Source organism: Oreochromis niloticus, linkage group LG10 (assembly GCF_001858045.2).
Source record: "Oreochromis niloticus isolate F11D_XX linkage group LG10, O_niloticus_UMD_NMBU, whole genome shotgun sequence".
Lineage (NCBI taxonomy): Eukaryota > Metazoa > Chordata > Actinopteri > Cichliformes > Cichlidae > Oreochromis > Oreochromis niloticus.
In genome coordinates, this window is record NC_031975.2 from 32,537,607 (window position 1) to 32,564,871 (window position 27,265).

Consider the following 27,265-nt stretch of genomic DNA (forward strand, 5'->3'; position numbering starts at 1 on the left):
CTCCTTCATTTCTGTCAAACAATTCTCTATGAAAAGTTACTAGTGGTTAGTATCATGGTTGCTAGGCAACTGGAGCAGCGCGAAGGAGGCTAGACTGTCCCATTTCACAAGCCTCTCACTTCCGCCCTTCTCGCTCTTTGGAGTGCCCGCCCCATATAGACCACGAAGGCCGTGTACACCAAAGTGTGCGGCCCCCGAATTGGGACACAGCTATAGCCTTACCGTTATTCTTCTTCGCTATAGCAACTCAAGTTCACAAGCACTGCACAGTCTCATAGTGCCACATAGTGGGGCGATCGTAGCTCAAGAGTTGGCCGTTCGTCTTGTAATCGGAAGGTTGCCGGTTCAAGCCCCAGCTTGGACAGTCTCGGTCGTTGTGTCCTTGGGAAAGACACTTCACCCGTTGCCTACTGGTGGTGGTCAGAGGGCCCGGTGGCGCCTGTGTCCGGCAGCCTCACCTCTGTCAGTGCGCCTCAGGGCGGCTGTGGCTACAATGTAGCTTGCCATCACCAGTGTGTGAATGAATGGGTGGATGACTGGATGTAGTTTAAAGCGCTTTGGGGTCCTTAAGGACTAGTAAAAGCGCTATACAAATACAGGCCATTTACCTACTGACATTCCTCAGGAACAGCAGTTAATTTTATTAGGCAATTTTAGGTGACTTACAATAATATCTAAAGCCTTAGACAGTTGAAACTTTTTCCAACAGTACAATGGCCCCTGAACACCCAATGAACCTAGTTGTTAAAAAGGAAAATCAGGAAAGTGGTTGCTTTCCTACAAAGCAAAGAGTTTAAAACAGCCTCTTTCAGTTAAAGTGTTGTTTTCAATAAATTGCATGCTCAAAAAATGTTATGTCTCACTCCCATTTCTTCCTGTTGCATGTTGAAGCTCGACTTGGAACCTTGTTAAGATCCAACCATTGAAAGTTGTTTAGTCATCAATGTTCAGGTGGACCAGCACCCCAGTACAGGAAGTCTGGATCGTCTCTGTTTAAAAAGTCCTATCCCAGGGGTCAGCAACCTTTAAGACCCAAAGAGCCATTTGGACCCAGTTTCCACATAAAAGAAAACACTGGGAGCCGCAAATACTTTTTGACATCTAAAATGAAGATAACACTGTATATATTGTTTTTTACTTTTATGCTTTGTGTGAACAACTAAGGTGTGCTGCTTATGAAATCCATGAAGTGCTACAGAGAAAATTACATTTTATTTATGTAATTAACACATTTTGAACTCTTAAAGAAATATAACAAAAGAAAAAACACCCAGCTGAACTAAAATGATCCAATGAAACAAAAACTGTTGTGAGCCGCCACCCTTATATCGCCTTTGGGCTTCTGGAACCTTGACCTGACTTTTTTTAAAAATTGGGGGAAAAAAAGCACTATGCTGCTAAAAAATTAAAAATAGATATTTGCAAAATTCTGCCTAAATATGTATTTTACCTGGTTAATGTGTGCGGCGGGGCGTGGTCTGCAGCACGCTGCAGAGGAGGCAGACGCACCTGAGCGGCACCCGCAATCACGCCTCACCGCCTTAACGTCTGTGCTATCTATGCTGTTGTGTTGTTGTTGGTATATGTCGGGCTGTTAGCTGAAAAGCTACAGCCGGCTGTATGCGTACAGCAACCGTGTGTGAAAAGTGGTCAATAAAGAGATGCTGAAAAGCGTGTTCATGGAAACATCGTCGGGTCTACTGTGGTATGTTTACAATGGGACTTCTGCTCATGAACCTCTGCGCACAGCGTCTGCAAATCGGGGCTATACGAAGTCAGTTTCATCTTTACGCAGGACTGTAAGCTGTCATCTGTGAGGCGGGAGCGGTGTTTGTTTTTAACATAGTTCACGGTGGAGAACAGCTGCTGACATAATGTGAAGATCCATAATTGGCCTACCTGGGGTTGAAAGTCTCGATAAATGCACGGCGTTTCGGCAGGTATACTGTCTTCCGCAAGTGTGACTCTTATTTAGAGCGATGAAAAAATAATAGAATATGATTTTATTTTTATATTTCAATATTACAATAATCTTCCAATTTAGAACTACGAGTTAAAAAGAACTAACATAAATAAAATACACTTCAGCTAAATACTTCTAATTTATTTTCCCAAACCACGCAGAGCCGCACTATAAGGACTAAAGAGCTGCACGTGGCTCCGGAGCCGCAGGTTGCCGACCCCTGTCCTATCCTATAATTCTATGAGTATTACCCACCAGGCCATGCAGAACTCAGATGGAGCTCTGCATTGGCTGCAGGCCCCTTCCTACCAGCCACACCTGTTACAGCAGCTACCCCCTAGATTAATGCACTTGGAATACCTGGTTTAATTTTAGGGGCCTCTGAGACAGGGGCCAAACAATGATAACTAGGTAACTCCATCAGAATATCTCCATAGCACCCCATAATCACTCAATTTCATTCTGCTGGAAATCCAGGTTGCCATCTACATTTCAGGACATTTAAGTAGTTAGACCATTAAAGCGGTTTGGAGTGGGAGGAAACATATTCCAAGAGGCCTATTAGTTACTCTTGGCAGTTAATTTAAAATGTTTGAATGTTTTATCTTTTACAAACTTAGAAGTTGATTTGTTAAATACTCTCACTTTAAAATCAGTTTACAAACACAGCTACACAGAGAATAGAGCTGCTTCTGCTTTTCAATTCAACTCAGTTCAATTTTATTTATACAGCGCCAAATCACAACATCAGTTGCCTCAAGGTGCTTTATATTGTAAGGTAGATTGTACAATAATTCCGTCCATCCATCCTCTTCCAGCTTATCTGGGGGAACACCAAGGTGTTCTCAGGCCATCTGAAAGATATAATCTCTCCAGCGTGTCCTGGGTCTGCCCCAGGGCCTCTGCCTACACCTCACCCAGGAGGCACTCAGGAGGCATCCTTGACAGATGCCCGAACCACCTCAACTGGCTCCTTCCGATGTGAAGGAGCTCTACTCTGAGCCCCTCCTGGATGGCCGAACTTCTCACCCTATCTCTAAGGGAGAGGCCAGCAATCCTTCGGAGGAAGCCCATTTCCGCAATCTTGATCTTTCTATCACTACCCACAGCTCATGACCATAGGTGAGGGTAGGGACGTAGATTGGCTGGTAAATTGAGAGCTTCGCTTTTACACTAAACTCTCTCTCACCACAACAGACCGGTACAGCGTTCCAATCAGTTCAGCCACAGCACCAATCCATCTGTCGATCTCCCGCTCCCTTCTCCCCTCACTCATGAAGACCCCAAGATACTTAAACTCTTCCACTTGGGGCAAGAACTCGTCCCTTATTGCTGGCTATATGGACAAAACTGTTGCAATGGTCGTATAAGGATTAAATGGCCCGTAGCAATGTGCCAGACACCCCATACTCCCAGAGCACCTCGACAGGACACTCTGAGGTCCGCGGGCGAATGTCTTCTCCACATGTACACTGGTTAGGCAAACTCCCAGGCCATCTGCTGCGACCAGTTGGCGTGTTTCTTGTATTTTTTTTGCTTGCCTTAATCTTAGTGTATAACTGTTAACAGGCAAGTTTTCTGAAACACTGAAGAACAAACCAGGTCCCACAGTTTTGCTACATTTCACCTTTTACAAGCACTCCATGTTACACTAAAGAACACTAATCCAGAAGCACACATTACAGAGCCAAGTTGTCAAATGGCAAGGAGCACTTGCTGCTGAAGCTAGATATGCAGTTTCACTAATGAGCAGAATTTAGCTGCAGCATTCAGATGTGGCAGTAGTAAAACACAAAGATGAAGAGAAAGCTCACTTTCAAAAACAGGCCAAAAGGTCAGTGGCAGCAAGAAACCTAAGCAACTGATCAAATTACCCAGGGCGCTTGTGGGTCACCCAGACGTTGCCCCTTTCTGCACTTACTAACCGGTGCAGATGTCAGTTTAAAATAATTGAGGGTAACTGTGCAATTATAATTGGTAAATGGATATACACTCCCCCGCCCCCTTAATAAAAAGCCTGCTGCTGCCCATTGTGCTCATACAGACCAAGAGACAGCCCCTGCAAATTAATAGCTTTTAATATGAAGGAAGGAAGATCTGTACTCAGTCAGTTCTCTACATCACTATTGCTTTCCCTGTCCTAAATCCCATCACCGCTGGGATTCCATTCTGCCATTATGGGCAATCGGATTCTAATCCTGAAATACAGGAGCTTCTTTATCTGAATAAATCATGTTCAGTTCTTCCAAATGATTGTTCCTTATTGAACTGCCAATAAAAGGAATTTGGTTAAGCTTTAGAAAAAGATTTTGTTTTGGCTATAAATACAACATTTCCCACTTCTTTTAAAGTTTTGTTTTCTTGGTTGTTGTGGTGAGAAATCCCTACCTTTTTCAGAAAAAATAAGACCTTCTAACAGAAAATATACTTCCTATTGAAACACAGTGAGACGCAAAAGACTGTTTTTTCATAGTATTACATAGATTTCTGTAAAAACTAGGCACAGCCTTTGGGCTTCCATGGTAATTAAGAGAATAAGTAGCAGCTAAGTGCTGCTATTTAAATGCACTTGATTGATTGAGAGTATTTAAAAGTAGAATGGGAGGCAGAGCCTTCAGTTTTCAGGCCCCTCTTCTGTGGAACCAGCTTCCAGTTTGGATTCAGGAGACAGACACTATCTCTACTTTCAAGATTAGGCTTCAAACTTTCCTTTTTGCTAAAGCATATAGTTAGGGCTGGACCAGGTGACCCTGAATCCTCCCTTAGTTATGCTGCAATAGACGTAGGCTGCCGGGGATTCCCATGATGCATTGAGTTTTTCCTTTCCAGTCACTTTTCTCACTCAGTATGTGTTAATAGACCTCTCTGCATCGAATCAAATCTGTTATTAATCTCTGTCTCTCTTCCACAGCATGTCTTTATCCTGTCTTCCTTCTCTCACCCCAACCAATCACAGCAGATGGCCCCGCCCCTCCCTGAGCCTGGTTCTGCTGGAGGTTTCTTCCTGTTAAAAGGGAGTTTTTCCTTCCCACTGTCGCCAAAGTGCTTGCTCATAGGGGGTCATATGATTGTTGGGTTTTTTCTCTGTACCTATGAAGCGCCTTGAGGTGACTTTAGTTGTGATTTGGCGCTATATAAATAAAATTGAATTGAATTGAATTGAATTGAATTGATCATTAGCAAATAAGAGCACATCTATAAAAACAAATGTGTTTCTCAGTTTGTTAACATACATTTTAGTTCTCTAAATCCTGAAATCCCTTGACACAGCAAAATGCCACCATCTTTCCAAGGAAAAGATGTCCAAGTAAATTTATCTCAAGGTCAGACCAAAAAACCCAAGAGCTCTAGCTCAGTCTCTAACATGCTAACTGAGGCTTATAAATATTAAAGTTCATGACAGTGCCATTAGAAAAACACTAAACAAGTATGGCTTTTTTGGAAGGGTTACCAGGAAAAAGCCTCTTCACTTTGCATGAACAACCCTAACCAGCTGTCAGTGAAGTGGTGGTGGTTATGATTATTTGCGCCTATTTTACAGTCACCTTTCAGTCAATGCGTGGAAGTTTGTAGATCAAAGTTGTCTAGAGATCAAATGTGAAGCTATTTCTCTGAGAGCTAAAGCTTGGCTGGAATGAGATCATGCAATAAGACAATGATCCAAAACACAACAGCAAATCTAAGATAGAATGGCTTAAAAACTAAAGCATTGCCACGATGTCCAAGTCCAAGTTTCAACTCAACTAAAAAGGTTGAATAATTAGATACTAGGAAAGATGTTTTTTTGTGGCTATTTCACATTTTCATCATCATCATCATCATCATCGTTTATTTGTATAGCACTTTAAAAAAGCAGGCAGACCAAATGTCAGGGTTCCTGGGTCGGTGACCCAGTGTTTTCAGTTTTGTCACGTTTAGGTTATGTTGCCACATTAATGTTCTCACTCCCTGTTTTTCCTGTGTCAGCTCGTCTCTTGTGTCATTAGCCAGATTATGTTCAGCTGTGTTCTCACCGGTCTCCCATTATCATCCGCATCACTCTGTGTATTTAAGTTCTCAGTTTCCTCCAGTTCTCTGTCGTGTCATTGATGTTATTGTGATGTTATGTTGTCGGTTCCGCCTGCATTCAGTCAGCCAGCCATTCAGTCCTTCAGTCAGTCAGTCGTTCATTCATTCATTCAGTCAGTCGTCCAGCCAGCCAGCCTACTTCTGTTCTGTTTGTTCACTCCATCGACAATAAACACCCACCTTCACCTACCTACCTGTGAGTCCAGCGTTTGGGTCCTCCTTCTCTCATCCACGCCTCCATGACACAAATCCTGACAGAATGACACGACCCTGCGTTGTGGACCCAGCGGACTCGGAACTTTTTGAGCGGCAGGAGGCAGCGCTCCTTCGCTGGACGGAGGAGCTCAGGGGGAAACAGCGGCTCATCGCTGAGAGAGAGCACGTCTTCGTAGGGACTCGCCTGGCTCTGGGCAGGCCTCGAGGATGCCGCGTTCTTCCGCCTGCTGCCTCTACTGCATCGGAGCATTCACCGCAGAGAGTGGGCGACGCTGGCCAAGTTTCGGCCGCTCGCCCCCTCGCCACTCAGCTTCTCGCTCGCCCGCCGGCTGCTTCACTCTCCAGCCTTTCCGCCTCGCCACGGCACAGCGGATACGCCTCCCACCTCGGCTCAATGGAGGCTACAGCCCCAGAGGCTCAGCTGTTTACCCCGCCCGCTTCCTCTTCCCGGAGAAAGCGGCGCTCACGCCGACATAAAACGGACTATTTTCAGCAACTCCCGGTGGTGAGTTCCATTGACTGTTCTCCACACCCTTCATCAGATTCTTCACCTAAAACGCATAATAGACTCGTTTCTGATTCATGGGGAACTTCCCTCCTAGAGGATGAAGTGGACTGGGAAGATTTTTTCTGCTCTGCTCCCCCAAAGACTGTTCAGACTGTAAATAGTGGTGGCAGAAGGACCAGAATAAATCCCGATAGACCTGTCAGTATCACTCACCCAGTCATTATTTCCACTCCTATCAGTCAGCCTACACCCACACCTGTGCCAGCTCCCAGGACAGGGGCAGCTGTGACCCAGTCTACCCCCACACCCGCTTCTGTTCCTCGGGTGGGGGTGACTGGTGTCCAGCCACCTCCCGTGCCTGTCCCAGCGCCTAGGCTGAGGGCAACCAGAACCTAACCTGATCATCCCAGAGGCCCAGCCAAGACTCTCCAGCCAGTGCCCTCATGCTCTGGAGGCTCGGAAGAGCTAGCCTGCTTCCCCATCAGTCCACCACTTCATCCACCACCTGATCCAGCCTTTGACGCACTAGCTCTATCCCTGGTTAGGCTAGCTGAGGTGTCCCCTGCTCAGGCACCAGCTTTACTTGCCCAGGCTGTAGCTTTATCTCCCTCACTAGCTCAGTCTATAGCTCAGCCATCAGCCACACCAACCTCAGCTCCGTCGTCAGCTTCGCCTACCTCTGTTCATCCCTTAGCATCCCCACTCCAGTCAGTTCACACGCCTGCTGTTCAGCCTCCAGCCCAGTCAGTTCACACGCCTGCTGTTCAGCCGCCACTCCAGTCAGTTCACACGCCTGCTGTTCAGCCGCCACTCCAGTCAGTTCACACTCCTGCTGTTCAGCCGCCACTCCAGTCAGTTCACACTCCTGCTGTTCAGCCGCCGGTCCAGCCAGTTCCCTCTCCTGCTGTTCAGCCGCCGGTCCAGCCAGTTCCCTCTCCTGCTGTTCAGCTCCCGGTCCAGCCAGTTCCCTCTCCTGCTGTTCAGCTCCCAGTTCCGTCAGTTCACTCACCTGCTCTCCAGGCTGCTCCTGTCCAGTCACCTGTAGCTCAGGCTGCTCCTGTCCAGTCACCTGTAGCTCAGGCTGCTCCTGTCCTCCAGGCCCCTGTAGCCCAGTCTCCTCCTGCCCTCCAGGCCCCTGTAGCCCAGTCTCCTCCTGCCCTCCAGGCCCCTGTAGCCCAGTCTCCTCCTGCCCTCCAGGCCCCTGTAGCCCAGTCTCCTCCTGCCCTCCAGGCCCCTGTAGCTCAGTCTCCTCCTGCCGTCCAGTCAGGCCAGTCGCCTCCCATCCGGCCGCCTGTAGCTCAGTCACCCGTTCTCTCACCGTCTGTAGTCCAGTCTTCTCTGGTCCAGTCATTCATCCACCATCCTGTTCAGTTCCCGGACCTGCAGCCACAGCATCCAGAGCCAGCTGTGAGCTCTCCCGCTCCTCAGCCAGGGGTTTCCGCACCCGCTGGCCCGGCCGCTCCTCAGCCAGAGGCTTCCGCGCCTCCTGGCCCTGCCTGTCTCCAGCCAGAGGCTTCCGCGCCTCCTGGCCCTGCCTGTCTCCAGCCAGAGGCTTCCGCGCCTCCTGGCCCTGCCTGTCTCCAGCCAGAGGCTTCCGCGCCTCCTGGCCCTGCCTGTCTCCAGCCAGAGGCTTCCGCCGGCTCCCACGCCTCCTCCAGCAGCTGCTCCTCAGCCACCTTCTCCTCGTCGCCGGCGTGGTCAACCACCGGACCTGCTCAGCAGCCGCCGCCGCCTTCCTCGCGGCTGCCCACCGGACCTGCTCAGCGGCCGCCGCCTCCTTCCTCGCGGCCGCCCACCGGACCTGCTCAGCGGCGGCCGCCGCCTTTCTCGCAGCCGCCCACCGGACCGACTCCAGCGTCACCGCCGGCCGCGTGGCCTCCCACCTGAACTGTCTGGGCTCAGCCACTGGCCGCGTGGCCGCCCACCTGAACTGTCTCTGTTTGGATTCCGTCCCTCCATCCTGGGCCCCCTCCGCCCGCCCTGTTCTGGTCCTTCTCTCTTTCGGCCGTCAGGTTCCGGCCTTTGAACGGGGGGGTACTGTCAGGGTTCCTGGGTCGGTGACCCAGTGTTTTCAGTTTTGTCACGTTTAGGTTATGTTGCCACATTAATGTTCTTACTCCCTGTTTTTCCTGTGTCAGCTCGTCTCTTGTGTCATTAGCCAGATTATGTTCAGCTGTGTTCTCACCGGTCTCCCATTATCATCCGCATCACTCTGTGTATTTAAGTTCTCAGTTTCCTCCAGTTCTTTGTCGTGTCATTGATGTTATTGTGATGTTATGTTGTCGGTTCCACCTGCATTCAGTCAGCCAGCCATTCAGTCATTCATTCAGTCAGTCGTCCAGCCAGCCGTTTCCTACTTCTGTTCTGTTTGTTCACTCCATCGATAATAAACACCCACCTTCACCTACCTACCTGTGAGTCGAGCGTTTGGGTCCTCCTTCTCTCATCCACGCCTCCACGACACAAATCCTGACACCAAAGTGCTGAACAACACAAATCAAAGCAACTAGCAAAGTTAAAAATACAATACCATTAATAAGAAGGGTGCCAGTTTCGTACAGAGTTAAAAGCCAAGAAATAAAAATAGGTTTTCAGTCTGGACTGAAAACCTGAGACCTGCACTGATGACGCTTGTCTAAAATGGAGAGGAAGGTTAGTCCAATCCATGAGAGCCGCAATTGAGAATGCTCGGTCTCCTCTGAGTTTCAGCCACGACTTAGGGACCGACAGCAAGAGCTGCACATTTGTATACGAGACTGGACTGGATCTATCATATAACAGTTTGGCTTCACAGGCAATGTTCCCTCTAATTTTTCACGTGTCTGAGCGAACACACAAACTCCCTGAGCGTCCCTTGGACCACTGTGAGCGACATCAGACGTGTGCATTGTGGTCACGCCGGCATCTAATCCATCCAAGTTACATGGTTTATTAAAATAATCAAATTACAGCATTTAAATTTATGTTAGACTACTTTTAATTAACTGCTTTAGCCCACTTACAATGAAAATGTAAAAAAATAATCTAGTCATTGACCTGTGTAGTATGTTAACACTATTGGAAGTAAAAATAACTTGAACTCCAATTTTGAAAACACAACTTTCTTTCTTTTTCCATAAAGCTCTGACTTGTATTATGAGTCTGTGGTCTGGGAGAGAGTCTGTAACTCTGTCTGCCAAATACAGTATATAATGACCAATGCTGGGCAATTAATTATATAGTTACTTCTTCAAAAAAGTAACTCAGTTTGGCAAACAACAAAGATTTTTGCAGATATTTTTTTTTTAAATGCAGCCAAGGCGTTTTTTTAAATAAACATTTCAAACTATTTAAGAACAATCAGCTGTTCTGCATCAAATCTGATGCCACACAAATTATTTGTGCCACTCCAAAAAATAATTTCTGTCCACTATGAGATAAAGGAGAACAACAGCCTGATACCTGCAGGCCTGACAACAGGAGATGTATCACTGCTGTAACACCTGTAACACTCAGCAGCCGCCTCATTGTTCTGACACACACAACAAAACTACACTAAACACTAACTACACACTAACTACAAAAGATTTGCGCTAAACGTCTCAAATCTCTCACGTCTCAGAACACCGCCGTCACTCCTAAAACTTCCCCCCGTTTCTTAACAACTAGATGACACGTTGCCATATCATTTTTTGATTGGTCGACACGGTACTTTTTTCGACCAATAGGAAAGGGAGAGGGGGGTGGAGTTTGTTTTTGCTCACAGGCTTTCGAGCCTTTTTTCTTATAAAAGGCCGTTTTTACCGTTTCTTCCCGCAGTAAATATAAACAACGATAGTATTCAGCATATTTTTTTTATCATAACTCTGGTTTTACGTGGCCTATCAACACAATTTAAAAACTGGTATAAAGTCCACACTTTTTCCGTCAATTGTTCCGTCTGTCCTGCTCACATCTCCAATGGTTGTACACGTTGTCATTAACGTGGCTTCACTCCACGTCAGCCACGCTGCTTTGCTAGCTAAAACACCGGTGTCGGCACATAAGGACGCTGTCATAGCCTGTCAACGACGTTGATTAGCTGCGTATATACGAATGTGAATCGCATTATTGGCTGGACTATAGGATAAGGTGGCATCGTTCTAATACAATATGGGAGCAGCCAGTCACTCACTGACTAACACTGCAAAACAGAATTGTTAAAGTATTAATTTTAATTTCAATTCAGTTTAATTTTTTTTGTGCGCAACACAGATTTTCTGTGCGCAGAGACCGTGCCAGCAGTGCGCAATTGCGCAGCTTAGAGGGAACATTGCTCACAGGGCAATGAAAGTTTTCTTTCTCCAGCTACAAAAGATTCAAATTATTAGATATTTAATTAATTAATACTTATACTTTTTTTAGATTGTTTTGAGTTGAACATTTATTTTGTTAACATCACAAAAACAGCAGGTTATTCCTGAGTCACACTGATAAGTTACCCAGGAACCGGACATTAACATTGTAGGGACAGGCTGTTTCCAGACAAAGACTGGCTCACATAACCTGACAGGTTCTACACAGGTGGAGTTTCAAATACATGAACAACAGTAGTCAGAAAGAAATGATCAGCCACATTTAGATAAAGAAGACCACGAAAATCACGTTAAGCTCCTGAAAATTCATTTTGAACAACAGATCACTGTGTTGAAATAAGGATTACATCATATAAAACAAAATTTAATTGTGCTGTGCTTACACGTGACAGTGTTATGTGAAGTGGGTGTGAGAACCAAGTTCTTAAAATGCACATGAATGTGGGCAAACCCTTCAGATGAGTGGGTGCTTATTATCTGCTCAGCCCTGACAAAGGGCATTTTGACATTTGAACTGAAGACTCACTATGGCTCTTTTTCATAAGGGTATAAAAATCCTAATGGTTTGTTTTAGGCCTTGACTGCTTTTTCTAACAGCTGAAAATGATATTATATATGGATAAAATCCTTAACAGGTATCAGATTTTTAAGGTGGTTCAATAAATTGCTCTTAAACATGTCTTATGGCACTCAATCTCAGGCCAATGCCACTATTCAACAGCAGTACCGAGGGATACTGGAAATTCTGTTGTCTTCTGCTCCAATTACAACATCTTGCTGTGTGTTTCTTTTAGTTAATGGGACCATGCTACACATCTTAAGGAGTAAAGCAGTGTTTCGTGAGACAGCCTGTTATGTTCTTCTTTATAATTTACTTTTTGCAGACACCATACAGATGGTCCTGAGTCAGTTACTGTACATACTATCTGTTTGTAGAATCAGACTGACATATCCTGTTTGTGGCTTTCTTGTCATGCTTGCCAATCTCACAACTGGGATCTCTCCTCTCACACTGGTGGTGATGTCTCTGGAGAGATATGTAGCTGTGTGCTACCCACTAAGGCATGCTACCATCGTCACCATCAGGAAGACAGCACTAGCGATCATCATAGTTTGGGCCGTCAGTTCACTAAATGTTTTTATTCGACTGATTTTGCTGTTAAATTTTCCATTTGAAGACTTAGAGAGTCTCCAAATGAAAGACTTTTGCTCTAACACTCCTTTGTTACTTGGCCCCATGTCTGATCATTATGACAAAGCTTACACTTGGGTTCTTTTTGTATCTGCTGGTGTTGCAGTTACTTGCTCCTATATTGGTGTTATGATAGCAGCCAGGTCGGCCTCCACAGATAAAGTTTCAGCCCGTAAGGTTCGTAACACACTGCTGCTGCACCTGATACAGTTAGGTCTCAGTCTTTCCTCGACTATTTATGACCCTTTGGTTACGGAGATCTCAAAAGTCCTTGACAGAGTAACAATTTTACGCATCTGGAGTATACTTTATGTGTTTATGATCCTTTTCCCCAGATGTTTGAGCCCACTTATCTATGGCATTAGAGACCAAATGATCAGAGGCATCCTCATGTACCATCTGTGCTGTCAAGTAAAACTCTGAGTAATCCTAGCAACGGCCAATGTGTCAAATTAAGCTAAGATTTGAAGTACAGGTTATTCTAAAGTAACACAAGAGAATATAAACAACAGAAGTAACTGCAGAAACATTACGATAATTAGTCTATTATACAACTGTAAATTAATAATAAACAAAGTTGCTTAGTTTGAAACTTCAGTCATCTCTTCATAGTGCAAGTCGTTGTTCAAACAGACTCATCATAATTTACTGTGTTTGGAGCACATAGCACACCTGCGATCTACTTTACAACAGAAATAAAATTGAGCTTTACTTTTCTGGACAATTCACCAGTCAGTGTTTTTTCTTTTTCTTTTTTGCAGCTCAGTTACTATTTGACTTGAAATTTACATCTGTACATGTCTAAAAATGGGATGAAAGTGCAGAATTTAATATTTCTTTATTTGCAGGTATGCTTGAAGATGCCTTTATAAATTGTATATGTTTATAACCGCTTACTTTTCCATGTCTATTACTCCTTCTACTGTTAAAAATCTATGTTTTTGTATATGGGACTCTTTCGAAAAAAGAACAGCTCAAGCTCTATGAGACAACCTATTTCAATAAAAGACTTAATAATCTTCATCATCATCTCAAATTAAATTTCTCAAATGGATTCTGCACATTCTGAATCCAACCATATATGATTAAAAACTGTAAATTATATTAGGGTACCACAACAATAGCAGTGCTTTTAACGCTCACCCTAAAGGTCAGACTAGACAGCAAAACTGTAATTTTCAATGCAATTTATTTTCTTCATATAGCGCAACACAGCAACAGTTGCCTCAAGGTGCTTTTATACTGTAAGGTAAAGAGTGTACACTAATACAATAATAACCCCAGAACCAGGGACAGAAAGGATGAGCCAGCTGTGGTGTTTTGTTGGGGGTGAGGAGATTTCTCATTTCTCATCTACACGTATATTTGTTGATAGAAATAAATTGAAGGAAAGGTTTGAAAACTATGCACTTTAAAAATTTCAAAGAAAAGCATTTTAGTTGTATGCAAGTAAAGACTATACTCAAAATAAGCGGGCCAAGTGAGAACTTCAATAATTCAGTAATAATCAATATGTTGATTAGAAAAGTACCTTTAAGGCTCACACAAGTACTTCCACAACACAGAAATATAACAAATTTAATGTCCCTTGATGGCCTGAGATTCCTCACAACACTGAACTGGATAACTGGTTAAGAAAATGGATGAAAGAATCTCTAACACAATCTAAGACCACATCCAGGACTACGGGAATAAAGTCACTATTGTTATAAGGAAAGCACAGGTTTTCTAAAGCACTCTGAGTGCTCCGAGTAGAAGAGCGCTACATAAGAACCAGTCCATTTACCATTTACCAGTTCACATGAGACTGTATGACCTCTGGAACTCAATTCAAAATATTACTGAATGAATAATAAAATTGTTTACTTGGTAGTTCAGCAAATGTGAGTTTTTAAACTGGTTCAAGCCTGTAACAAAAGAGGACGCCCAGACACACCAAAGGATGAATTTGTTAGGCAGAAATATTAACAACTTGTTACAAACAAATCACATAAATCCCAGAGGTATACAGTTTACAGCTGTGAAGTGTACGTCGATACATGCATGAGTATTTCTTCTTCAGTCACCTTTTTCACCCACTGTGTGTTTATACACCTCTCTGCATTGAATAGTCACTTATTATTCATCTTTGGATCTCTTCCACAGCGTGTCTTTGTCCTGTCTTCATCCACTCACCCCCAGCAGATGGCCGCCCCTCCCTGAGTCTAGTCCAGCTGGAGGTTACTTCCTGTTTTTCCTTCCCTCTGTCACTAAAGCACTTGCTCAAAGCGGGTCATATGATTGTTGGGCTTTTCTGTTTTCTTTGTACTATTGTAGGATCTTTATTTTATCATAGATAAAGTGCCTTGACGCAACTGTTGTTGTGATTTGGCAGTATATCAACTGAATTGAATAGAATTGAATAGAATAGATGATAGTCTCCTATTCACAGCCACGATGGTCGTTTGCACTGTTTCCTCCTTTCACAAATGAGACTGTTTGAATTTTAGCTTTGCACAGTTCCAAACTTAACCCTGATGAATCACTACTGAACTACACAACTTAAAGCAGACCTGTTATAGTACCTGTACTCCCCTCTGCAAGTCCAAGATGTCTCATTGTTTAGGGGGCTGTTACACCACAGCTCTGAAATGGGATTTATAGCCCCGCAAATACACTTTTTGGTCAGACAGAGGTTTACACCCACGCAAGATACCCTGCCGTGCAGTCCTCCAAGATCCTGACTGTGTGTCACTGGAGGTGGATTACAAAAGCCACTGCTGAATGACAATGGAGCTGGAATAGACCAGGGAGCAATAACGGAAATCTCCGGGAACGGGAGAACCACAAAAACTTCAAAAATCATAAAATAAAGCATGAAAAGCAAGTGAGTGGTTACAGTGCACACTTTTCATTGTTTTTAAAGCTCAGTTTCTCTTCAGCTCTTTGTATGTGATAACTTTGCTCTCCTTCATGGCTGGCTCACCGACCAACAACAACATGAGAAAAAGTTGCCCACAGACCAGTTGTAGCACATACTCTCTGCTCAATGATAAAACCAGCTTAAGGCAGAGCAGAGGGCACATGGAAAACAAATAAGCACAGAGACTAAGGAATACAACACACAAGACCAAAGAATTACAACAATAAGACCATAGGAACTCCTTGCTCTTGTGTATTTTCTCAGATAAATAAATATTTTTAAAGGCCTTTAGATAATAATTCGGATGGCAAAAGAGCCAAATGGGACAGGCAAAAAAAAAAAAAAAGAAAAAAAAGATAAATAAATATTTTTTAATCAGATGAAGTCTTGAAACTTCACCATGCCCGCATTTTATGATCTTTTATTATTTTTTTTAATATTTCACAAACAAAATTAAAATATGCATAAAGGTAATACGTCATATTAGCCTAAACAAGCTAACACTACCATCTGCAAGCTATTGTTAGTCTTAAGCCTTAACTGGGGCAGGGATAGCTCAGTAGGTAGAGTGGTCGCCCCATGATCGGTCAGGGGTTCGAATCCACTGAGGTACCCCTGAGCAAGGTACTGTCCCTACTCACTACTCCCCAGCCGCCTGCTTAGTGGCTGCCCACTGCTTCACTGAGTGAATGGGTCAAATGCAGAGGAAAACAAGTAATTTCCCCACGGGGATCAATAAAGTATGTATTACTATTATTGACATGTTACTGTTAGCTTAAAAAGCTAAAGTTTACCTGACAAGCTAATCGTAATCTAGAGCTAACATGAACCTGCCGATTCAACTGTTACTCTAAACAAGCTCAAATTAGCATAACCAAGGAAACACTATAGGTAACGTAACATTATGTATTTATAACATTTCAGATGTTAATATGATTACAAAAGGTAATAAAATGTTGACTCTTACCTTGAATTTTGTGTGCAGAATAGAATAGCCCTTTACTGTCATTGTACATGTACAACGAAATTGTGGAGTACAGATGCAGATGTGTGCCGTTGCTTTCCTTCATGTTGCATTGTGGTTTTTGTTCGAACAGAATTTGTCATTGAACACCAATTTAAACACAAGACGCTCATTTCAGTTTCATGAGCACTTACCGCCATCTTTCCACGTTGTTCTTAGTCCCCTACTGTACACTCTGTACACAAATAACTGTGTCAGTTCCCACCCAGACAATGCAGTCATTAAGTTCGAAGATGATACCACAGTGGTGGGGCTCATCTCTGGGGGAGACGAGACGACGTATAGAGCTGAGGTTCAGAGGCTGTCAGATTTGTGTGCAGACAAAAGCCTCGACCTCAATACCACCAAGACAAAAGAGTTGGTAGTCGACTACAGAAGGAGGAAGTCTGAGCTGCAGCCTGTCAGCATCAACGGGGAGAAAGGAAAGGGTGTCCAGTTTCAAGTTCCTGGGTGTGCACATAGACACAGAGCTCAAACACCTAGTTGATTTTAAAGAAGGCACAACAGTGTCTCCACTTTCAGAGAATCCATAAAAAAATGGACCTGAAGAGGGAGCTGCTGATTGTTTTCTACTGTTGCTCCATTGTGTGCTGACATATTGCATATGTTTGTGGTTCTCCAGCTGCACCATGGCACATAGAAAACCACTTCAGAGGCTCATTAATATGGCCCACAAAAAATGGTAATGGCCTGTATTTGTATAGCTCTTTACTTGGTCCCTAAGGACCCCAAAGCACTTTACACATTCAGTCATTCACCCATTCACACACTGGTGATGGCAAGCTACATTGTAGCCACAGCCACCCTGGGGCGCACTGACAGAGGGGAGGCTGCTGGACACTGGCGCCACCGGGCCCTCTGACCACCACCAGTAGGCAACGGGTGAAGTGTTTTGCCCAAGGACACAACGACCGAGACTGTCAGAGCCGGGGCTCGAACCGGCAACCGTACGATTACAAGATGAACTGCTAACTCCTGAGCCACGATCGCCACATGTCCGAAAATCATTGGACATCCTCTTCTGAGGTCGCAGAGAAACAGACTCAAGAACAGGTTTTACAAAAGGGCAATAGTCCTACTCAGTGCTAACACCTGACCTCATTGGCTACCTCCCTGCACAAAATCCACTTTAAGTTACTGTGTTGTGTTGTGTTGTGTTGTGTTGTGTTGTGTTGTGTTGTGTTGTGGGTAGTGCCGACATGGGACATGTTTCAGTTTCGTTGTACTGTGTAGCATTGGTGGTGTAACACAAGTAGTGGGCATGTAAGACCATGTTAGTGCTACTTCTAGGCTTCTTTGCATGTAGTATAGGCAATATAGTTACCTTTAACCACAGTACAAGGACAGATGGGAAATATGGGCCAGATCAGACAGGTTCTAGATTCGTAGGACCCAAGGGTGTCTGACAACAGAGGACTTGTACACAGTAGGTGTAGAAAACAAAATTGCATTTATTACGAGTTAGTAAAGTTTAGCAGGTTGTGCACATTTAACAAAAGTAGAGTGTGCTTCTTGAAAACAAAATAAAAGAAAAGAACCCCACAAATAGTCGACCCAAGGTTGTATTGTGTTTTGTATCCTTTTTTAAAATCAATTTCAGTCTGTCAATGTTCATTAGTCACTCTGTGTGTTTGTAACCAGTCGGGTTACAATCTACCAGTTGGTCCAGCTCTTTGGGCTGGGGCTCGCCATCCAGTACTGGAAAAGGGACCCTCAATTCTGCACAGGTCCTCGAAAACCAGTCCAATCGAAATAAGCAAACGAAAAAAACCTGACCTGGGGACCAAGTCAGAACACAGTAGTTCAACATTTAAGCTATGATGTCTATGACTTATTATTGCTACTAATTGCTTCTAGTGGTTCCAAATTTATCTCAAAATATTATATGTTGTACAACAAATTAATTCTAATTTTCAAAGGAAAAAGTGCACAGGAAACATGTTGGCTTAAGATTTATCAAGTTCCAGCTAAGTAAAGTGCAGATGAAGGCACTTAATTTCACATTGCTAATCCTTAGTGTGCAGAACCACAATTAGCACCATGAGAGAAGTGAACATGTGCTAACATAACAACTTCGCACAAAACCACACATTTTACATCAATACCATGCTAATATGACATGAACCTTTAAAGAACATTTTGTATAAAGTGCAGCAGACTCAGTGCTAATTGCTTTAGCCTCGGACAGGGGCACTTTCATTGTAAAATGGCTAGCGGAAATTAGCATTGGAGCTAGCGGCAAGAAGCATGTTATGCTAGCGCACATGCACTGACTGGGACTTACCATGTGAAGCAGCAAATGCTATACGGGGCTTCACAGTGCTCGCGTGGGCTCACAACCATCAGAATTCACTAATACTCTCCAAGTACTTTCACCGAAAAGACTTTTACTGTCCAGTTAGCTTCTTTCTCTTTCCGTCTGTATCTCTGGCGTAGCTGACTGGTACACGTAGGTAAACACAGGTGTCCGAGCAGCACACACAGATTGGGGGAGGGGCAGACCAGTCAATGATTGGTTACTCAGTGGATCTAACAAAAACACTCTAATGGAGAAAGTCCTGCCTCCACAATATTTATCCTCATATTAATTAAACTTATGTTTACATGCTTTTATCAGTATTTATTATTGTTACATCCCCCAGGAGGATGTTTCTTCTTTCAACTAACTCCTTATGTTCCACCTCCTTTGTCCTGATTGGATGCGACTCACAGAATCCAGCTAATTGTCAATTAGCAGAGAGCTACTTAAGGCCTGTGGAGCTGTGTTTTTGGGCCCTCTGGCCATTTTGATTGCCATACCTGTGCAGGCTTGCATGCCTTTGTGACTTGTATGTGCATTTTTGTGTTCATGTTCAGACTGCCTGTAGGGGAGAGCTGCCTTTGGTTTTGACACCCTGTTTTCTCCTGTTTATGTGTTGTTAGGTAGGTTATGGTTATAGGTTGTATATTTTGTTTTCTTTGGAGTTAGGTCAGTTTCTTCTATTTTCATATCAGGGATGTTTTGTTTGTTATGTTGGCCTTGGCTCTCCCTGAAGTTAACCCTCTGTCTGAACCAGAATTTCAACACTAGCATTAAATAAACCTTTTAAAATTACCATCTTGGCTCCTCCTTCACTATTTACCTTTATGTTAGTCCCTTCAAACCCCCTAGATTAGCCAGGGGACATAACATAAATATTTAATTGCTTTTTATCAATATTTATTCCCATTGTGAAACAAGTATTTTAATCAAAATATTATCAATATTTCTGCTTTTAATCCAGTTTTTAACACTAGGTTACAACTGGGTATAACTGTCCAGTGACAGAAAAGAATTATAAAGTTACTATAAATGAATCAGTATCAGAACCATCACCCTTTAATAATTTCAACACTCGTGTGTCACTCTCGATGATGAAATATGATACACTTTCTACTGAACATAAAACAGACCTGCCATACAAATAAAGTTGTATACGTTTTTAATTTTCTTACACAATACTTGTTTGGTCACACATGACGGCATTAATATTTCTCAGTATTTGAGGTATCCATCCACCCATCTCATCTGTCACTCCTACTGCACACCAGACTGTCTCACTGTCCTCATACATCTCCTTGCACCACCCTCAGATATGTCTCTGCCGATCCTTACTTTCTCATGCAGTATCATAGTTCCTCTCTCAGCAGCCAATCATCTGCATCCCTGATCCACAAAGACAGTGCAACATCTGTAGTGCTCGTCTGTGTATGTATACTATGTATGTGTACTCTACTGAATTAATGTTTTGATCAAAAGCCTCTACTAAAAGCTTAAATCAAAGATAAATGCATAATAAACACCCTACTCTTTGGCTTGCACTCGCTCTGCTTTCGGTTTCACTTCTGCAAAACCTGCAACTTCAAAAGCCTATAACTTCCTGTCTCATTTCGGTTTATAGATTCAACTCAACAGTTTAAAGTGGTTCTTACTGGACCTGTAATAAAGACTAATATGATACCAATATATTTGAACATTTGAATGCAATATCAATACCTCTTGTATCAATACTTCTTGTATACATATGCTTGCTATATGTTTATGATGCAACAGTAATGACAGTAATACCAATACTAACAAAATAATAAATCAAAATGACAAAACATACTACTTCCTTCTCCACAGAGACCAGTTCTGTCAGCCTTGAATGAAATCTTACCTGACTAAAAGACCTTACAGTTCACACACAACACAATCAATGGTCTCTTCAACGACTGTTAATGGTATTTACCAGAGAAGTGACTTCTGAGTAGGGAGTGGTCTGGTATGTGATGATCTCTAAAAGGACCTGCGCTGTTGGAGCAGGCGTCTCTCACCATGCTCCAAAAGGTGTAGGTGAGCTGAGGGAGCTGTGATGGCCGAGAGGTTAAGGCGTTGGATTTGAAATCCAATGGGGGGTCCCCGCGCAGGTTCAAACCCTGCTCACAGCGAAAGTCCATTTCGCCAGCGTTCCTTTTGACAAAGTAAAGGTTGCAATTAGGCGGAGGAGCTCATATTCAAAAGTTGCAACGGTGTCTTGGAGCGCTGAGTGACTGACAGTTTTCCAATCACCAGTTCAAACCACTGTACTTAAATACTAATCATTCCAGTACAAAATTTACATGTCTCCAAGTAGAGTCCCTCTTCTTCTCTCCAGGCTTTATAAACAATAATGGTCGGAGATGTCGATCAGTGGTATGTGCACAAAGTTTGAATCAGATATTAATACATCAAAATTGTTGCAGGGGGCTACTTGTTATCACTGCTATAGAAAGGCTAAAATGCCAAATCTTTACCTCTTAATCTTTTCCGGCTACGTTTGTTTTTCAGTTAGGCGACAGTACCTGGGTCCCTGGTCTCCCGGCAAACAGAGCTAGCCATTTGGGTACACCCAAAGCAACACCGTGGTCCAACCGTTTACCATCACTTTAGCAGCAGGTACACCATTGCCTCCATTGTTGTGTTTGTATTAGAAACAAGTCATCTCACGCTGTTAAGCTCACAAAGTGAATGGGCTTTGAAGCAGATGTGCGGTACAGGTTAGAGTAACTAGGATTTGGTTCTTAGTCAGGCAACTTCTGGGTTCAGTCGGTTTTGTTCAGTTTTATGAAGGTAAATGGCTCCTTCCTGGTAACCTATCCCAGACTTGTAAGGACGCCTTTCTGAGCACAGTTGTTCAGTACCTCGTGAAAACAGACGCGCCTAGCAGAGGATGGTTTCGATCCATCGACCTCTGGGTTATGGGCCCAGCACGCTTCCGCTGCGCCACTCTGCTCCACATGCGCTGTCAGACTAGCGCTGCTTAAAAGTGGGCCTTGAATAACATCTTGCATGAACAAACAGGGAATTCTGAAAGTGGACAGCACCCGCTTGATTATTGTCTTTTATAAATCTTTGTCACCTCGGCGTTTAATGCTTCAGAGCTTCTTGGACTGCTTGTCAGATCTCGTGTGCGGCCCAACAGATTTTAAGCTAGGGTCACCCAACCATTTCCTCGTTAGCTGCTAACTCTTAAGAATCCCTGAGGTTATTGTGTGAGTCACTGGGTCGCATAGTCACGTATACGCTTAGAAGTGAAAGCACTGACACTTGGGGTTGCATATCTTTACTTCGGAAATAAACCCATGAAGTCTCTTCTCTGAACCTTATTTTACCTCATGTTAAGCATAATCGACGTTCTGATTCACAAACACACTCTGCTGATGCACTTCGATGCTCTTAACCCTTCCCGCTGATTGTCAATGGTGGTTCTTATCGGTAGAGATGTAATACCGTTTGTAATCACAAGCACCGCAATTAGACATGAAATCTGAATGTATCCAACACAGCGGACACAGTGACATTGTCCACAGTGAAAAACTATCCTGGATATGATGAGTTTGCTTCAGAGAGCCGAGCCCAGCTCTGAAGCTGCCTTTACATTTCATTATCATTCAAAACTATTTGTTTGCTCAAAATGAAAAACTTATACTCGTTATTTGAATGTTTTTTTCGTTAGAAAAATTTTGTGAGTTTCTCTTTGGTGCAGTCTTTACTTCTTTCAACTATGTGTTTACATGTATCTCATGGCATTGTTCTCTGTATACCTGCAGCATGCGGTGTTTTGTTTGCCATTTTGATTCAGTTCCATTTACAGAGGCCCTCTAATTCAGCTACGATTCACACCTATCCAATGTATTCACACCTGTTGCTTTCAGAAAACAATGGAACGGTCCAGCTGGCCCGGCCCCCACCCCAGACGGTCAACACTTGCGGCTCCCCCATCACCTCTACCACTCAGTAAAGCTCAGCAGTTGACACCTCTCTCCATACTTGAAAGGGATGTAAACAGACTCTCTAAGACACAGGACCCACGCAAAGCAGCTGGGCCAAACTGGGTGCCTCCATCCACCCTGAAGCGCTGTGCTGATCAGTTGTCTACAGTGTTCACTGACACCCTCAACAACTCACTGGAGACACGTCATGAGTCATGGGCCTTAATGTCTGGAGAGACGCACGAGCATACCACAAGGAACTAAAAATCTTCCTATGCAGAGAGAGTCACAGCCTGTGGTCCTCGCACTCTGGAAACACTTGGCTGACCTTGACGTGATTTGAACACGCAACCTTCTGATCTGGAGTCAGACGCGCTACCATTGCGCCACAAGGTCCCACAAAGCGCTCCCTCTCTCCGAAACATCTGAAATTCTCTGCAAAGCCAGTCCGTCTTCTTTCCACACAAGCAATTTTTCAACTTGTGAATGCAAAGAAGTTGTGTCAAAGACGCATGTCATTTCAAACCATGCATGTCAACACGCACACATAGAATCTCCACTTATACTTGAAAGGTTCTCCTCTTTGAGGGAAGAGTACAAATCCAGGTGTGAAGTGCGCTTGCAGTAGTCAATCAAAAGCCGAACAAAGTGTCTGTCATTCAGTGCTCGCGCTCTGATCAGCTTTGCCGGCCAGCTAGACGAATTCTTAACAATGGATATTTGTTACTGATGCTTGTCAGAGAAAGACAAAGTCTTTGGACAGTGTCTAACAACAAAAGACCTTACTCTGACACACACCTGAGAAGTGATTGCTCAGTAGGGAGTGCTTTTGTACGTGATGATCTCCAGTCTCCAACAGAACCTGCTCTGGAGAGGCTCCTTGCGCCGTCTGCACCAAAATGCTATATATGAGGTAGGAGACCAGTTCTGTCAGCCTTGAATGAAATCTTACCTGACTAAAAGACCTTACAGTTCACACACAACACAATCAATGGTCTCTTCAACGACTGTTAATGGTATTTACCAGAGAAGTGACTTCTGAGTAGGGAGTGGTCTGGTATGTGATGATCTCTAAAAGGACCTGCGCTGTTGGAGCAGGCGTCTCTCACCATGCTCCAAAAGGTGTAGGTGAGCTGAGGGAGCTGTGATGGCCGAGAGGTTAAGGCGTTGGATTTGAAATCCAATGGGGGGTCCCCGCGCAGGTTCAAACCCTGCTCACAGCGAAAGTCCATTTCGCCAGCGTTCCTTTTGACAAAGTAAAGGTTGCAATTAGGCGGAGGAGCTCATATTCAAAAGTTGCAACGGTGTCTTGGAGCGCTGAGTGACTGACAGTTTTCCAATCACCAGTTCAAACCACTGTACTTAAATACTAATCATTCCAGTACAAAATTTACATGTCTCCAAGTAGAGTCCCTCTTCTTCTCTCCAGGCTTTATAAACAATAATGGTCGGAGATGTCGATCAGTGGTATGTGCACAAAGTTTGAATCAGATATTAATACATCAAAATTGTTGCAGGGGGCTACTTGTTATCACTGCTATAGAAAGGCTAAAATGCCAAATCTTTACCTCTTAATCTTTTCCGGCTACGTTTGTTTTTCAGTTAGGCGACAGTACCTGGGTCCCTGGTCTCCCGGCAAACAGAGCTAGCCATTTGGGTACACCCAAAGCAACACCGTGGTCCAACCGTTTACCATCACTTTAGCAGCAGGTACACCATTGCCTCCATTGTTGTGTTTGTATTAGAAACAAGTCATCTCACGCTGTTAAGCTCACAAAGTGAATGGGCTTTGAAGCAGATGTGCGGTACAGGTTAGAGTAACTAGGATTTGGTTCTTAGTCAGGCAACTTCTGGGTTCAGTCGGTTTTGTCCAGTTTTATGAAGGTAAATGGCTCCTTCCTGGTAACCTATCCCAGACTTGTAAGGACGCCTTTCTGAGCACAGTTGTTCAGTACCTCGTGAAAACAGACGCGCCTAGCAGAGGATGGTTTCGATCCATCGACCCCTGGGTTATGGGCCCAGCACGCTTCCGCTGCGCCACTCTGCTCCACATGTGCTGTCAGACTAGCGCTGCTTAAAAGTGGGCCTTGAATAACATCTTGCATGAACAAACAGGGAATTCTGAAAGTGGACAGCACCCGCTTGATTATTGTCTTTTATAAATCTTTGTCACCTCGGCGTTTAATGCTTCAGAGCTTCTTGGACTGCTTGTCAGATCTCGTGTGCGGCCCAACAGATTTTAAGCTAGGGTCACCCAACCATTTCCTCGTTAGCTGCTAACTCTTAAGAATCCCTGAGGTTATTGTGTGAGTCACTGGGTCGCATAGTCACGTATACGCTTAGAAGTGAAAGCACTGACACTTGGGGTTGCATATCTTTACTTCGGAAATAAACCCATGAAGTCTCTTCTCTGAACCTTATTTTACCTCATGTTAAGCATAATCGACGTTCTGATTCACAAACACACTCTGCTGATGCACTTCGATGCTCTTAACCCTTCCCGCTGATTGTCAATGGTGGTTCTTATCGGTAGAGATGTAATACCGTTTGTAATCACAAGCACCGCAATTAGACATGAAATCTGAATGTATCCAACACAGCGGACACAGTGACATTGTCCACAGTGAAAAACTATCCTGGATATGATGAGTTTGCTTCAGAGAGCCGAGCCCAGCTCTGAAGCTGCCTTTACATTTCATTATCATTCAAAACTATTTGTTTGCTCAAAATGAAAAACTTATACTCGTTATTTGAATGTTTTTTTCGTTAGAAAAATTTTGTGAGTTTCTCTTTGGTGCAGTCTTTACTTCTTTCAACTATGTGTTTACATGTATCTCATGGCATTGTTCTCTGTATACCTGCAGCATGCGGTGTTTTGTTTGCCATTTTGATTCAGTTCCATTTACAGAGGCCCTCTAATTCAGCTACGATTCACACCTATCCAATGTATTCACACCTGTTGCTTTCAGAAAACAATGGAACGGTCCAGCTGGCCCGGCCCCCCACCCCAGACGGTCAACACTTGCGGCTCCCCCATCACCTCTACCACTCAGTAAAGCTCAGCAGTTGACACCTCTCTCCATACTTGAAAGGGATGTAAACAGACTCTCTAAGACACAGGACCCACGCAAAGCAGCTGGGCCAAACTGGGTGCCTCCATCCACCCTGAAGCGCTGTGCTGATCAGTTGTCTACAGTGTTCACTGACACCCTCAACAACTCACTGGAGACACGTCATGAGTCATGGGCCTTAATGTCTGGAGAGACGCACGAGCATACCACAAGGAACTAAAAATCTTCCTATGCAGAGAGAGTCACAGCCTGTGGTCCTCGCACTCTGGAAACACTTGGCTGACCTTGACGTGATTTGAACACGCAACCTTCTGATCTGGAGTCAGACGCGCTACCATTGCGCCACAAGGTCCCACAAAGCGCTGCCTCTCTCCGAAACATCTGAAATTCTCTGCAAAGCCAGTCCGTCTTCTTTCCACACAAGCAATTTTCAACTTGTGAATGCAAAGAAGTTGTGTCAAAGACGCATGTCATTTCAAACCATGCATGTCAACACGCACACATAGAATCTCCACTTATACTTGAAAGGTTCTCCTCTTTGAGGGAAGAGTACAAATCCAGGTGTGAAGTGCGCTTGCAGTAGTCAATCAAAAGCCGAACAAAGTGTCTGTCATTCAGTGCTCGCGCTCTGATCAGCTTTGCCGGCCAGCTAGACGAATTCTTAACAATGGATATTTGTTACTGATGCTTGTCAGAGAAAGACAAAGTCTTTGGACAGTGTCTAACAACAAAAGACCTTACTCTGACACACACCTGAGAAGTGATTGCTCAGTAGGGAGTGCTTTTGTACGTGATGATCTCCAGTCTCCAACAGAACCTGCTCTGGAGAGGCTCCTTGCGCCGTCTGCACCAAAATGCTATATATGAGGTAGGAGACCAGTTCTGTCAGCCTTGAATGAAATCTTACCTGACTAAAAGACCTTACAGTTCACACACAACACAATCAATGGTCTCTTCAACGACTGTTAATGGTATTTACCAGAGAAGTGACTTCTGAGTAGGGAGTGGTCTGGTATGTGATGATCTCTAAAAGGACCTGCGCTGTTGGAGCAGGCGTCTCTCACCATGCTCCAAAAGGTGTAGGTGAGCTGAGGGAGCTGTGATGGCCGAGAGGTTAAGGCGTTGGATTTGAAATCCAATGGGGGGTCCCCGCGCAGGTTCAAACCCTGCTCACAGCGAAAGTCCATTTCGCCAGCGTTCCTTTTGACAAAGTAAAGGTTGCAATTAGGCGGAGGAGCTCATATTCAAAAGTTGCAACGGTGTCTTGGAGCGCTGAGTGACTGACAGTTTTCCAATCACCAGTTCAAACCACTGTACTTAAATACTAATCATTCCAGTACAAAATTTACATGTCTCCAAGTAGAGTCCCTCTTCTTCTCTCCAGGCTTTATAAACAATAATGGTCGGAGATGTCGATCAGTGGTATGTGCACAAAGTTTGAATCAGATATTAATACATCAAAATTGTTGCAGGGGGCTACTTGTTATCACTGCTATAGAAAGGCTAAAATGCCAAATCTTTACCGGCTACGTTTGTTTTTCAGTTAGGCGACAGTACCTGGGTCCCTGGTCTCCCGGCAAACAGAGCTAGCCATTTGGGTACACCCAAAGCAACACCGTGGTCCAACCGTTTACCATCACTTTAGCAGCAGGTACACCATTGCCTCCATTGTTGTGTTTGTATTAGAAACAAGTCATCTCACGCTGTTAAGCTCACAAAGTGAATGGGCTTTGAA

At 44.1% G+C, this 27,265-nt stretch overlaps 1 protein-coding gene and 5 non-coding genes across 6 annotated transcripts; 4 read left to right on the plus strand and 2 right to left on the minus strand.

Annotated features, from left to right (window-relative positions):
• The first annotated feature begins 11,765 nt into the window (after positions 1 to 11,765).
• LOC100703288 (odorant receptor 131-2-like) lies at positions 11,766 to 12,704 on the plus strand. Its single transcript, XM_019363508.1, has one exon. It carries the CDS (start codon positions 11,766 to 11,768, stop codon positions 12,702 to 12,704), a length of 939 nt encoding a protein of 312 aa, XP_019219053.1.
• Positions 12,705 to 20,574: 7,870 nt separating this feature from the next.
• On the plus strand, positions 20,575 to 20,656 carry trnas-uga (transfer RNA serine (anticodon UGA)). Its single transcript has one exon. It is a non-coding gene; the product is annotated as a tRNA-Ser (tRNA).
• A 2,127-nt stretch (positions 20,657 to 22,783) lies between these two features.
• On the minus strand, positions 22,784 to 22,855 carry trnaw-cca (transfer RNA tryptophan (anticodon CCA)). The gene has a single exon. It is a non-coding gene; the product is annotated as a tRNA-Trp (tRNA).
• A 745-nt stretch (positions 22,856 to 23,600) lies between these two features.
• On the plus strand, positions 23,601 to 23,682 carry trnas-uga (transfer RNA serine (anticodon UGA)). Its single transcript has one exon. It is a non-coding gene; the product is annotated as a tRNA-Ser (tRNA).
• Positions 23,683 to 25,810: 2,128 nt separating this feature from the next.
• trnaw-cca (transfer RNA tryptophan (anticodon CCA)) lies at positions 25,811 to 25,882 on the minus strand. The gene has a single exon. It is a non-coding gene; the product is annotated as a tRNA-Trp (tRNA).
• Positions 25,883 to 26,626: 744 nt separating this feature from the next.
• Positions 26,627 to 26,708, plus strand: trnas-uga (transfer RNA serine (anticodon UGA)). Its single transcript has one exon. It is a non-coding gene; the product is annotated as a tRNA-Ser (tRNA).
• Positions 26,709 to 27,265: the final 557 nt, after the last annotated feature.

Excerpts from the sequence above, each read along its gene's own strand:
- LOC100703288 (XM_019363508.1), top strand. The coding sequence starts at position 11,766 with ATGTCTTATGGCACTCAATCTCAGGCCAATGCCACTATTCAACAGCAG.